The sequence below is a fragment of the Bufo gargarizans genome, chromosome 2, assembly GCF_014858855.1.
Source record: "Bufo gargarizans isolate SCDJY-AF-19 chromosome 2, ASM1485885v1, whole genome shotgun sequence".
In the NCBI taxonomy this organism is placed as follows: Eukaryota; Metazoa; Chordata; class Amphibia; order Anura; family Bufonidae; genus Bufo; species Bufo gargarizans.
The window spans coordinates 598,236,177-598,250,255 of record NC_058081.1 but is presented as its reverse complement, the minus strand read 5'-3'; the positions used below and the strand labels follow the sequence as shown (position 1 = coordinate 598,250,255).

Sequence of the window (14,079 nt, the reverse complement as noted above, 5' to 3'; positions counted from 1 at the left end):
TGCCGCCACCTCCAGTATCTCTGTGATCTCCTGATGCTGCTTCCACCCTCCCCACTTCATGACTGGGTCACTATTTAGCCTTTTTGGTTTGGTTGACATCATCATTTATTTGACCCTTCTTCTGATCTGTCACGCACAACGGATTCTGTCTGTGTAGCAGCTGTAAGGCCTATATAGTCCAATCAAAATTGGCTTATGATTTAGTAGCCAAAAGCAGGAGTGGGTACAAAACACAGAAGACTTGCAAATATTCCGTTCACATGTCATCTCTGTTTTGGATCCACTCCTCATTGTTTTTAGCATTAGCAATACTGATGGATTACTGGCCAAATGCTAACCGAGTTAAGGCGGATGGTCAACAGACAGGATCCGTTTTTTGTGGGTTATTGTTCTGATGGATCAGAGGAAGGGCAAAGTAATCACTGACGTCAACACAAACTTACTGCCGGCACCATCTTCATTCTGTCGGGAGGCTCTACGTGTATAAGCGTTTAATAGAACAGAGTCTGTAGACATCTATGTGGAATCAGCTGATGACGGTGTAAAAGGAGTGCGCTTCTTCTTGGCGCTATCATCGACCTGTAAGGCTGACTTCACACTTTAATTATTTGGTCAGTTTTGGCCCCGCAACTGCCCAAATATGTGAAGTGTGCAATGATTCTAAGAGAGACGCCTGTCATCTGCATGTCATACTGACTCACAGTATTCACTACCCCAGCAGACTCCGTATACGTGCTACTGCAAGGCACAGTGTTCTACACCCCTATAAAGGCTCTCTGCCACCCGGAAATAGCCGTTATTTAACGTAATTCGCCGCAAATTTATTTGGATCAAACCTAATTTTTCCTGAAAAATCCCCTGAACTCCAAACTGAATGTCAGAATGGGAAAGAAAGGTGATTTAAGCTATTTTGAGCATGGCATGGTTGTTGGTGCCAGATGGGCCGGTCTGAGTATTTCACAATCTGCTCAGTTACTGGGATTTTCACGCACAACCATTTCTAGGGTTTACAAAGAATGGTGTGAAAAGGGAAAAACATCCAGTATGCGGCAGTCCTGTGGGCGAAAATGCCTTGTTGATGCTAGAGGTCAGAGGAGGATGGGCTGACTGATTCAAGCTGATAGAAGAGCAACGTTGACTGAAATAACCACTCGTTACAACCAAGGTATGCAGCAAAGCATTTGTGAAGCCACAACACGCACAACCTTGAGGCGGATGGGCTACAACAGCAGAAGACCCCACCGGGTACCACTCATCTCCACTACAAATAGGAAAGAGGCTACAATTTGCACGAGCTCATCAAAATTGGACTGTGGAAGACTGGAAAAATGGTGCCTGGTCTGATGAGTCTCGATTTCTGTTGAGACATTCAAATGGTAGAGTCCGAATTTGGCATAAACAGAATGAGAACATGTATCCTTCATGCCTTGTTACCATTGTGCAGGCTGGTGGTGGTGGTGTAATGGTGTGGGGGATGTTTTCTGGGCACACTTTAGGCCCCTTAGTGCCAATTGGCCGACGTTTAAATGCCACGGGCTACCTGAGCATTGTTTCTGACCATGTCCATCCCTTCATGACCACCATGTACCCATCCTCTGATGGCTACTTCCAGCAGGATAATGCACCATGTCACAAAGCTCGAATCATTTCAAATTGGTTTCTTGAACATGACAATGAGTTCACTGTATTAAAATGGCCCCCACAGTCACCAGATCTCAACCGAATAGAGCATCTTTGGGATGTGGTGGAACGGGAGCTTCGTGCCCTGGATGTGCATCCCTCAAATCTCCATCAACTGCAAGATACTATCCTATCAATAGGGGCCAACATTTCTAAAGAATGCTATCAGCACCTGGTTGAATCAATGCCACGTAGAATTAAGGCAGGTCTAAAGGCAAAAGGGGGTTCAACACCGTATTAGTATGGTGTTCCTAATAATTCTTTAGGTGAGTGTATGTTGACCCAAAGACTGACAGCATTGCAAATGCAATTTTCTTCAGTCAGATTTGTGTGGAAGTGATTTCCAACACATGAATAGGGGCTGTGCATTCTCTCTGGATGTTTCAAGTGATGTCCGCAGCTCACAGAACTTAATTGTCCACAAAGATGAGCTCTGGAAGTCAAATCAGTAGCATTTCCAAATCATCGATGCCCATCCATTCAAAAACTGACAGGTCTATGTCTGTCACTTTAAACTTGTCTACAGATATGAGAAAAGAAAACATTGGCCCATATGAGAAAAGAAAACATTGGCCCATATCTCTGAAAAACTTGGAATCTCCTGGAAAATTCGGACTCAAGCTCTTTTATGTACATGGAAATGTTCGCTGTGTTGACTGAATGATGAGAGGAAATCTCTCTCAAGTGTTTGAAGTAGCGAAATGCCCCCTTTTCTGTATCCTCCACATAAACTTAAAGTTTGGACATTAATGCCTTCCAATTTTCAAACAGCCCCATGACAGTCTGTCCAGCTCCCTGCATGCAGACATTGAGTTCATTTAAGTGTGATGTAATATCAGCCAGAAACTCTCAAGCCATGTGAAATCCTCCAGCTTTGGGTAATGCTGCTTCTCCTCAGCAAGAAAGGCTCTAATTGCATCAACGCAGGTCACAAAACTCTCCAGCACTTTTCCTCTTCTGAGCCACCTGGCATTGGGATGAAGCGGGACGCCTTTCTATGCACGTTCCATTTCTTCAGGCAGCGCTTGATATTGCCTATGGGTCAGGGCAGAAAATTCACAATTTTCACAACTGTTGCCATCACAGTATTAAGATCAGAATTTGACATCTTTGCCCAGAGATTCTCCTGGTGTATAATGCAGTGGAATGTAAGAACTGGGTGCCCAATTTTGTCCTTTGTAATCTGGCAAATCCTTTTTGTTTTCCTACCATTGCGGGGGCGCCATCAGTGGTGATTGCAGAGATTTTTCTAACATCAACGGAAATGCTTTCAAAATGTTCAGCAAAGGTTTTAGCCAAGTCATCACTTTTTGTGGTGCCATAGATTGGGTTCAAACAGCACAGCTCCTCTTGTTCTCCAGCAGAATCACAGAATCCGGCCACAATTGCCAAACGAGGCAAATCATTAATGTCCACGCTTTCATCCAGCGCAACACTAAACACAGTGCAGTCCTTCAAACCAGTCTCTTGCTGTTCCCTAATCTTATTTGCCATATCAGTGATCCGGCGCTCAACAGTTCTTGCTGAATTGGGCAGGTCTTCAGTCCTAGACATGATAGTGTTCTTGTTCGGTAAACCATCAAACAAATCACCAGCTGCACAAAATGCTTCTTTATGTATTCTCCATCGGTGAAGAGCTTTCCATGCTTAGCAATGCACCGAGCTATCCTGTAACTTGCTGTAACGTGTTGCATAGAGTTTACCATGACGTCAGTTCTGGAGAACACTTGTCTGTTTATTGTTGAGTTTTGATGTTTTGTCTCAAAATGGCGGCGCGCACTTGAGGTGCGACAAACGACACTTTCACAGCACAAAACACACCCTGCCCTGCCTTTTTGTTGAATAAATGCGTACAAAGATGTCCATTCTTTATGTAATGAAGGAATGTCCACTTTAGTGCGGTTAGCTGCCATATTACAGTTAAGACTTCCCTGAGAAACCTATAAGTACAGGGAGTGCAGAATTATTAGGCAAGTTGTATTTTTGAGGATTAATTTTATTATTGAACAACAACCATGTTCTCAATGAACCCAAAAAACTCATTAATATCAAAGCTGAATATTTTTGCAAGTAGTTTTTAGTTTGTTCTTAGTTTTAGCTATTTTAGGGGGATATCTGTGTGTGCAGGTGACTATTACTGTGCATAATTATTAGGCAACTTAACAAAAAACAAATATATACCCATTTCAATTATTTATTTTTACCAGTGAAACCAATATAACATCTCAACATTCACAAATATACATTTCTGACATTCAAAAACAAAACAAAAACAAATCAGTGACCAATATAGCCACCTTTCTTTGCAAGGACACTCAAAAGCCTGCCATCCATGGATTCTGTCAGTGTTTTGATCTGTTCACCATCAACATTGCGTGCAGCAGCAACCACAGCCTCCCAGACACTGTTCAGAGAGGTGGACTGTTTTCCCTCCTTGTAAATCTCACATTTGATGATGGACCACAGGTTCTCAATAGGGTTCAGATCAGGTGAACAAGTAGGCCATGTCATTAGATTTTCTTCTTTTATACCCTTTCTTGCCAGCCTTGCTGTGGAGTACTTGGACGCGTGTGATGGAGCATTGTCCTGCATGAAAATCATGTTTTTCTTGAAGGATGCAGACTTCTTCCTGTACCACTGCTTGAAGAAGGTGTCTTCCAGAAACTGGCAGTAGGACTGGGAGTTGAGCTGGACTCCATCCTCAACCCGAAAAGGCCCCACAAGCTCATCTTTGATGATACCAGCCCAAACCAGTACTCCACCTCCACCTTGCTGGCGTCTGAGTCGGACTGGAGCTCTCTGCCCTTTACCAATCCAGCCACGGGCCCATCCATCTGGCCCATCAAGACTCACTCTCATTTCATCAGTCCATAAAACCTTAGAAAAATCAGTCTTGAGATATTTCTTGGCCCAGTCTTGACGTTTCAGCTTGTGTGTCTTGTTCAGTGGTGGTCGTCTTTCAGCCTTTCTTACCTTGGCCATGTCTCTGAGTATTGCACACCTTGTGCTTTTGGGCACTCCAGTGATGTTGCAGCTCTGAAATATGGCCAAACTGGTGGCAAGTGGCATCTTGGCAGCTGCACGCTTGACTTTTCTCAGTTCATGGGCAGTTATTTTGCGCCTTGGTTTTTCCACACGCTTCTTGCGACCCTGTTGACTATTTTGAATGAAACGCTTGATTGTTCGATGATCACGCTTCAGAAGCTTTGCAATTTTAAGAGTGCTGCATCCCTCTGCAAGATATCTCACTATTTTTGACTTTTCTGAGCCTGTCAAGTCCTTCTTTTGACCCATTTTGCCAAAGGAAAGGAAGTTGCCTAATAATTATGCACACCTGATATAGGGTGTTGATGTCATTAGACCACACCCCTTCTCATTACAGAGATGCACATCACCTATAATGCTTAATTGGTAGTAGGCTTTCGAGCCTATACAGCTTGGAGTAAGACAACATGCATAAAGAGGATGATGTGGTCAAAATACTCATTTGCCTAATAATTCTGCACTCCCTGTAGTGCGGTAGCGGCAGGGAGACTCGCTCTGCCTGCGTATCTAATATCGCTCTGCCTGCTCATGAATATCCAGAGCGCCCGGCGTGCCATTGAATACCTGTCAGCGTGCCGTGGTTGCCGACCCCTGGACTAGACAATAATCTCCTTCCTGATTGGCTGTCAGACTGACTGAGAGGCATTGTGGGTAATGGTCATGTGATGTGATTCTCCATCTTCATCTCTGCCCTGTTTCCCTCACTACTGTAGTGCATATGAAATGTAAACTGGTGGGCGCCGTTTTGTATTGTTCATCCGTATCAAATCACCAAAACTTCAGATATTTTTTTTAGGTACAGTTTTATTGGAATTTGTAAAGAATCTGATTCATTTAAAAAAAAATTGCCTATCTGTAGTCACCTCCATAGTACACGATCGGTAATACTATTCTCCATTTGTAACACACTTTACTTCATGTAAGATGTTCATCCAGATGTGATTTTGCTCTCAATTCTCCGTGTTTCCCTCAGGTTCCTTAGGTTCAGGACTCTCCTTTTTGAAGCTGATGGTCCTTTCCATCAATGACCCACCAAGTATGGAGAAGGACAGAGACTACATGGCTGTGAGGATATTAGACCTTACCCTGGAGATCATCTCCTTGATAACTGGAGAGGTGAGAGTTTCACATGACATCACTCTTAGGGCCCTTGCACGCGGTTGTATGCCCTCCAAGACATATGGTCAGTGAGCGGGCCATATGTCCTGGAGCGGCATTGATCGTGTGCACGGGAGCACACCGCATCATAGATTACAATGATGCTGTGCACATCAGGTCGCCTGCTGGACTATTGTCCTGCACTCATGTGATCTTATGAGTGCAGGACAACAGTCCCGCGAGCAGCCCGACGTGCACAGCATCATTGTAATCTAAGATGCTGTGCGCTCCCGTGAGCACGATCAATGCAGCTCCAGGTCATATGGCCCGCTCACGGACTGTATCTCTCGGAGGGCATACATTCGTGTGCAAGGGCCCTTATCTCTAGTAATAAAACCGGGAAATGACTGGAAAGGTGAAGGATTCTTAGAATCTCTGTAGTGATCGGCGTCTCCCCGTACACAGGATTACAAGGTAGTGAAGAAGTCGTCTGGTGAGTGTGTGACACCCCATGTGTCAGGAGGATGGAGCAGGACCCAGAGCCCCATCACTGAGCCTCCACCTCATTCCCTGATACATGAGCAGATCCTAGAACTTACCAACAGGATCACTGAGCTGCTAAGCGGAGAGGTGAGCGCTGCTGGGAATGCTGGGACATTATACAATAACGCCAAGGGAGGGGTCTGGTAATGACTGTGTCCTTGTGTTGTCAGGTTCTTATAAGGTGTCAGGATGTCGCTGTCTATTTCTCCATGGAGGAGTGGGAGTATTTAGAAGAACACAAGGATCTGTACAAGGACAGAAACCTCATGGCTGCGAGGATATTAGACCTCACCCTAGAGATCATCTCCTTGATAACTGGAGAGGTGAGAGTCTCACATGACATCACTCTTATCTCTAGTAAAAAAACAGGGAAATGACTGGAAAGGTGAAGGATTCTTAGAATCTCTGTAGTGATCGGCGTCTCCCCATACACAGGATTACAAGGTAGTGAAGAAGTCGTCCGTTGAGTGTGTGACACCCCGTGTGTCAGGAGGATGGAGCAGGACCCAGAGCCCCATCACCGAGCCTCCACCTCATTCCCTGATACATGAGCAGAAGATCCTAGAACTTACCACCAGGATCACTGAGCTGCTGAGCGGAGAGGTGAGCGCTGCTGGGAATGCTGGGACATTATACAATAACGCCAAGGGAGGGGTCTGGTAATGACTGTGTCCTTGTGTTGTCAGGTTTCTATAAGGTGTCAGGATGTCGCTGTCTATTTCTCCATGGAGGAGTGGGAGTATTTAGAAGAACACAAGGATCTGTACAAGGACGTCATGATGGAGAATCACCAGTCCCTCACATCACCGGGTAGGAGGAGACCTTCCATGACTGTAAAGGAGAGAACTGTTCCGAGGGTTAGATTCCCCCGTCATATATAGACAATGTATTCAGTCGCTGTATGTATTTCCTACAGATGGATCCAGTCAGAGAAATCCACCAGAGAGATGTCCCAGTCCTCTTTATTCCCAGGACTGTCCAGAAGAAAAACCAAATATCCCACTGGATCATCAGGTAGGTGAAGTTGAGGTTTCTACAAATCCCCCATAGACTGATGTAATGAGTAACCTCCCCCAGCAGCAGTGGAGTACACTGTCCGCTCTTCTTATTATTATTGGCCACACATGATTTCTGGATTCATATAAGATTGTATTAAGGTTTGGATATCCACTTGGCAATTGAGAGTCAAGGTAGATAAAGGAAAGTTTTGCTGTAGAGATGTAAATCATAAAATAACAGCACAATCATAGACTAAAAGCATCTAAGGAAGAATACCGACATGAATTAAAAGTAATTTATGAAGTCTTTAAATCAGGTTTTTTTTTGTATATAATTTTTACCCAAAAATGCCCCTTGCTTAAAAATCTGGCAACTTTTTAATATTCTCGCTGCTATTGCCACTTTTCAAAATAGAGGTGAGTCCACTAGGGCCGGACACATTGCAGTTTTCTGGCATAAATTATTGTAATCTACCCCAACTACTGGCCTTTTAGTTTCTGGTGCATGGACGGCATAGATGTGACACATTTTTAAGAGGCCTGACTTTAGTAAATGACCCCATTGGCTTACTAGTTTGTTACATAATCTTGATGCTTTTGCAAAATATTAGTGTAGGCTTTCAAGATTTGGGTCACCATAAAGGACAAGAGCATAAAGGGGTTGTGCCATGAAAAATATTCTAGATTTTTAGAACCAGCACGTGGATCTGAATACTTTTGTAATTGCATGTAATTAATAATGTGGTATCGTCAGTGAGTTCTTCAATACAAGCTATCTGTATAGCGCCACCTGCTGTTTGTTCTTTTCCTTATTTCTTTATTCACCTCATTGAGGTGGTCGCATGTGCTCAGTTTAGATTTTTTAACTGCCACCAGACATACGAGGGGATGCTGAGAATTACCTGGCTTTGCCCCCTTCCAGTTATAATTGAAAAATGAATTTGGTACCCTGTGAAAGCTTGATACCTTGTTATGTAACTGTGCAAATATCAGATGTTTACGATTGTTATAATTATTTTTAATTTCAGGTAGAAACTGAGATGGCAGAACCTGTGGAGTTACCGGCCGTCATAAAGTTTTTGTTTCTTCAGGAAAAGGACATTCACACTGAGGACACTTCTCCCCTAGTGTTTGTGACATCTCAGTGTGAATGTCCTTTGCAGACTTTCCCTGGAGAATCAAAAACTTCATGACGCCGGTAACTCCACAGATGTGAAACTTCCTTGTGCCTCTGCCATCTCAGGTTCTACCTGAAATGAAAAATAATTAGAACAACCGTAAACATCTGCTATTTGCACAGTTACATAACAAGGTATCAAGCTGTCACATGGTACCAAATTCATTTTCCAAATTCCAACTGGAAGGGGGCAAAGCCAGGAACTTCTGGGCATCCCCTCGTATGTTCTGTTTGAAGGTGTGACAGTTACAGGAAAGAGCTACAGCAAAAAGGACATGCCCCCTGAGAAAGGACATGTTCGCTGTGTTGCCAACCTGAAACAAATCTAGCAGAGCAATGATTGGGGAGATCTCTGGATCCACGTGAGGTTCAGGGCTGGTTCTACCATGTACTATATGATGTCTTGTTTTCATTTTTTACATCAATCATGGCATAGACTCTTTCAGTAGGAAATAAGGTTACATTTCCAGCTGCTATTAAAGACTTCTTCATTTCTTTTCTGTTAAAACTACGACAATAATCTAATCTAATAATCTAACTGGAGGTGATGAGCACAGCGTCTACTCCAGGATAGGATCAGGTCATTTGATGCATTTAGAGATGAGCGTATTGAAGCTGGCGAAGTTGAATTCGATCCAAATTTCCTCACGCTTCGTGGTAACGAATCGCCTTTCCCCCTAAAATTGCTACTAAAAATGGCCGCTACACGTGTGAGGACATGAGGCAAGGAACTCTGGGAAGGCGAGATCACCCATAATGCCATGCATGCAGCCAATCCAGCCCTGTGATGTCACAGCCCTATAAATAGCTTCAGCCATCTTGGATTCTGCCATTTTCCAGCGCTCTTAGTGCAGGGAGAGACGTCAGAAGGCGCTAGGGACAGTGCTAGGAAAAACCTCATTGTGCAAAAAAAAGCGATTTACAAGTGCAGGGAAAGATTATTCAAGCTGTAGGGAAAGGATAGGGAGGAATAATTCCACAGTATTTATGTAGAACAGGGTTCAGTAGGGGAGGTTACACCCTGGGTAATAGGAACAATCCTATTACACCTTGCTGCACTGACTGGGGATCCAGAAAGCCATTATACAGCTCTGTAATTCCAGCAAACCGTTCTTGTTATTGGGGTGCAAGTGCTATGTTGAAAAGCGTTTACTGACGTATATCAGTAGAAAAAGAAAAATATATATTCAGCGTTCAGCACTGAAGTTATATGTGGTAAAGCCTTCACTGGCGTATATCAGTAGAAAAAGAAAAATATATTCACCATTTAGTGCTGCGCAGTTATATGTTGAACAGAAGAATATACTCAGTGTTCAGCGCTGCAGTTATATGTGGTAAAGCCTTCAGTGGCATATCTCAGTAGAAAAAGAAAAATATAATCGGCGTTCAGTGCTGCAGTTATATGTTGAAAAGCTTTTAGTGGCTTATATCAGTCGAAAAAGAAAAATATAGTCGGCGTTCACTGTTGCAGTTATATGTGGTAAAGCCTTTAGTGGCGTATATCAGTAGAAAAAATATATATATATTCTGCGCTTTAGGGGTGTTTTCATTTCCTTTTTATTTATTTCAGCTAACAGTATGTCAGACAGAGAAGTGCCAGGCCCTGCACAGGGGAGTGGCAGAGGCCTAAATGTTTCTGGCGCAGGCACAGGTCGCAGCAGAGTAAGGGGGCGTGGCAGCAGGAGTCGCAGCGAGAGGCCTGAGCTCCCGGTGTCATCTAGCGGTCGTATCTTGACCAGCAACCCAGCGGTTCTTGATTGGTTAACTCAGTCATCCACTTCATACCAAGTGACATGAGACACCCCCAGCCAAGAGTCGGTTTGTTCATCAGACACAACCCTTAGTTGGCATGGCCCAGGGTGGCAGAAGTTGGAGGTCGGGAGCCAAATGTGCCCGGGTTAGACCTCCCGCTTCGCAGCAGACTACCTGCCCAGAAAGGAGTGGTGCACGGGTCCACGGAAGCAGCAGCGGTAGCAGTCAGTCAGTGTGTAGTGTTGGGGATAAAATCACCTACTCGGCGGTGTGGCAGTTTTTTTTTAAGCCTCCGGAGGAGGAGGTGAACATGGCCATATGTAGAATCTGTGGGCAGAAGGTGAAGCGTGGCCAGGTATGCAGCGTCACCTTAAAGTAGCCTTGCAGAACCGTGGCTCTGATGTGGTGGTCCAGCCTGCAGCAGCAACCGCTGCATCACCCACTGGCACAGCAGTGGCACGATTTCAGGCAGTCAAGGCTCCACCACCTCAGCCGAAGGGGGCTCTCTGTCATTATCTCGTCTGCTGATCCTGATGCTCCTACTCCTCCTAGTCAATCATTCCGTCAGCAATCGATCACTGAAGCGTTTGCCAAGAGACAGCAGTATGCGTGCACTCATCCAACACTGCAGAAGCTGAATGTGCTCCTGGCCAAGTTGCTGGTGCTGCAGTCCCCCCCTTTCCTAGTGGTGGACTCTGCGACTTTCAGAGAACTGATGGCTTGTGCCGAGCCGAGGTGGACATTCCCAAGCCCTCATTTCTTTGCCAAAAAGGCAGTACCTAGCCCTCCACAAATATGTAGAACAGAAGGTGGGCCAGTCCTTGTGCTTGTCGGTGTCTGCCAAAGTGCACGGCAGCGCCGACGTGTAGAGCTGTAACTACTGTCAGGGACAATACATGTCCTTTACAGCCCACTGGATGAATGTGGTTCCTGCACAGCCACACCAGCAACTTGGCCAGGTGACACCGCTTCCGCCTCCACGTTCTCATGCCGCTGGTCCTGCGACAATGTCCGCCTCTGCCTCCTCATCCTCAGCCTCCACTGCAGGGACAATTCACAGTGCCCCTCCAGCATACCACATGTGCAGGGCTCGGCGGTGTCACACTGTTCTGCACCTTGTTTGCCTGGGCTGAACGGAGTCACACAGGGGTGGAACTGCTTTGTGTGATTAATCAAGAAATCGAATCCTGGCTTTCTCCACGACAACTCAAAATCGTAACCATGGTAACCGACAACAGGAAGAACATAGTGTCGGTGCTGCATCAAGGAAGGCTGAGCCATGCGCCCTGCATGGCACACATGTTCAATCTGGTTGTCAAGTGGTTCCTGAAGTCTTACACCCATCTGAAAGACATCCTAAAAATGGCCAGGAAACTTTGCATGCACTTTAGCCACTCCTACACCGCCAAGCACACCCTGCTTGAGCTGCAGCGGCAGAACGGCATCCCCCCAACATTGGCTGATATGCGACGTTCCCACCTGTTGGAATTCCACCCTCCATATGTTGGACCGACTATACGAACAGAGACAGGCCATAAACGATGATCCAAGCTGACGGTAGTACTCTCCTGTGTAACTTCGATGTCAGCCAGTGGCAGCTCATGCGTGACACCTGCAGTTTGCTCAGGCCCTTTGAGGAGGCCACATTATTTGTCAGTCGCCAGGACTACAGGATGAACACTGTCATTCCACTGCTTCATGTCCTGGAACAGATGCTGGTAAATCTGGCTGGTCAGTGGACTGGAGACGTGGCGCCTAGATCTCTCAGCCACATGAGCCCTGTGGGGACTGAAGTGGAGGTAGGAGGAGGAGAACATTGGCGCACAGGCAATGTGTAGCGAAATGGGTGGTTTTTCTACATCGGGTGACAGGAGAGGAGGAGAAGGAGCAGCCAGAGGAGCTACAGGAGATGAGGAAGAGGAGGCAGAGGACCCAGACACACCGTGGAAGTATGCAGTGGAGATGGAGGCAGGAAGTCCCTCCAAGTCACTTGCACAAATGGCCCTGATGCATGCTCACTTGCTTGCCTAGTGACAGCCGAATTGTCATCCATTCGGCAGAGGGATGACTTGTTGGACCCTCTTACTGGTCCAAAATAGGGGCCATTTTTATACCCACTGAGAGGGAGGAGAAACTGAACTACTACAGAGACATCCTATGTAGTCAGTTGGCCACTGCCTATGTGCGCCATCGTCCATCCTCTCGCAGGTATAAACAGGGGGGGGCCCTCTGCGCTCACGTTCCTCTGCTGCTGTGGCAGGGTGGGAGGGGGGGAGCCAGCTTCCATCAGCAGCCACTTAAGTCTAGAATCGCTGATGAGCAGCTTTCTTCACCCGCATAGTGAAGAAACTACTCACCAACAGCAGCAGCAGCTAGACCTGGAGCAGGAACCTGAAACAGCAGGTGGTGGCAAACTTGGAGTGCACCCTATGAGCTGTCATTGAAAAGCCGCTGGACTACTGGGCAGCCAAACTGTATTTGTGGCTGCAACTGGCAGAGTTTGCCCTGGAAAAGCTGTCCTGCCCGGCCAGTAGTGTGGCATCAGAGCGGGTGTTCAATGCGGCGGGGGCCATAGTTACCCCAAGGAGAACTCGCCTGTCCTCCAAAATGTGGAGAGACTGACTTTTGTCAAGATGAATCAGGCTTTGATCAGCCAGGATTTCCACCCACCAATGCCTTATGCATCAGATTATATCATCCATGCCGCCTCACCCAAACCTTGACAAAAGAGACCTGTTTCTTCTGGCTACCTGCCTGAGCTACTATTCTGATGCTGCCACCCACCTGATGCCATACATCTGATGCCAAGTGCTCCTTCTTTTACCCACCTTTGTCAGCAGGTACTGGTAGTGCCACCCACTTCCCCACTCTGTCACCGGGTCACTCTGTGGTCTCCTAATGCTGCTGCCATCTCCACACTATGTCATCTTGCCACTCTGTTGTCTCCTAATGCTGCTGCTGCCATCTCCACACTATGTCACCTTGCCACTCTGTGGTCTCCTCATGTTGACACCACCTCTAGACTCTGTCATTGTGCCACTCTGTGGCCTCCTGATGTTTCTGCCACATCCAGACTTTAATTGTGCCACTCTGTGGCCTCCTGATGCTGTCGCCACCTACACACTCTGTCATTGTGTCACTCGGTGGCCTCCTCCTTATGCTGCTGCCGCCTCCTCTAGACTGTCATTGTGCCACTCTCTGGCCTCCTGATGCTGTAGTCACCTCCACACTCTGTCATTGGGCCACTCTATGGTCTCCTCATGCTGCTTCCTTCTCACCACTATGTCATTTGGCACCTCTGTGGACTTCTCATGCTGTTCCCACCCTCCCCACTTCATGACTGGGCCACTATTTTGCCTTTCGGCCTGAGCTGACATCAGTATTTATTTGACCTTTCTTCCGATCTGTCAGAAGGAAGGAAAATTGAGACGCACAACGGATCCTGTCTGTGTAGCAGCTGTAAGGCCTGTATGGTCCCATCAGAATTGGCTTATGATTTGTTAGCCAAAAGCAGGAGTGGGTACAAAACACAGAAGACATGTAAATATTCCATTCACATGTCCTCTCTGTTTTAGATCCACTCCTGTTTTTTTTGGCATTAGCGATACTGATGGATTACTGACCAAATGCTGACCAAGTGAAGGCGGATGCTCCACAGACAGGATCAGTTTTTTGGGGGTTAATGTTCTGACGGATCAGAGGAAGGGCAAAATAATCAGTGATGTCAACACAAACTTACTGCTGACACCCTCTCCACTCTGTCGGGGAGACTCTACTTGTATAAGC

At 46.2% G+C, this 14,079-nt stretch overlaps 2 protein-coding genes across 2 annotated transcripts in view; both read left to right on the top strand.

The window, feature by feature from the left end:
- Positions 1-5,701: 5,701 nt before the first annotated feature.
- The window catches only part of LOC122928744 (oocyte zinc finger protein XlCOF8.4-like), a 164,554-nt gene continuing 156,176 nt past the window's right edge, over positions 5,702-14,079 (top strand). Inside the window, exon 1 of the mRNA XM_044281911.1 lies at positions 5,702-5,841. Within this exon, the coding sequence (XP_044137846.1) occupies positions 5,734-5,841 (108 nt within the window). The 5' untranslated portion in view covers positions 5,702-5,733. The remainder of the gene's footprint in view (positions 5,842-14,079) is intronic.
- Positions 6,947-14,079, top strand: part of LOC122928742 (zinc finger protein OZF-like) — a 77,174-nt gene continuing 70,041 nt past the window's right edge. The window contains exons 1-2 of the mRNA XM_044281907.1: positions 6,947-6,969; positions 7,053-7,176. Coding sequence (XP_044137842.1) covers positions 7,092-7,176 — 85 coding nt within the window. The 5' untranslated portion in view covers positions 6,947-6,969; positions 7,053-7,091. The remainder of the gene's footprint in view (positions 6,970-7,052; positions 7,177-14,079) is intronic.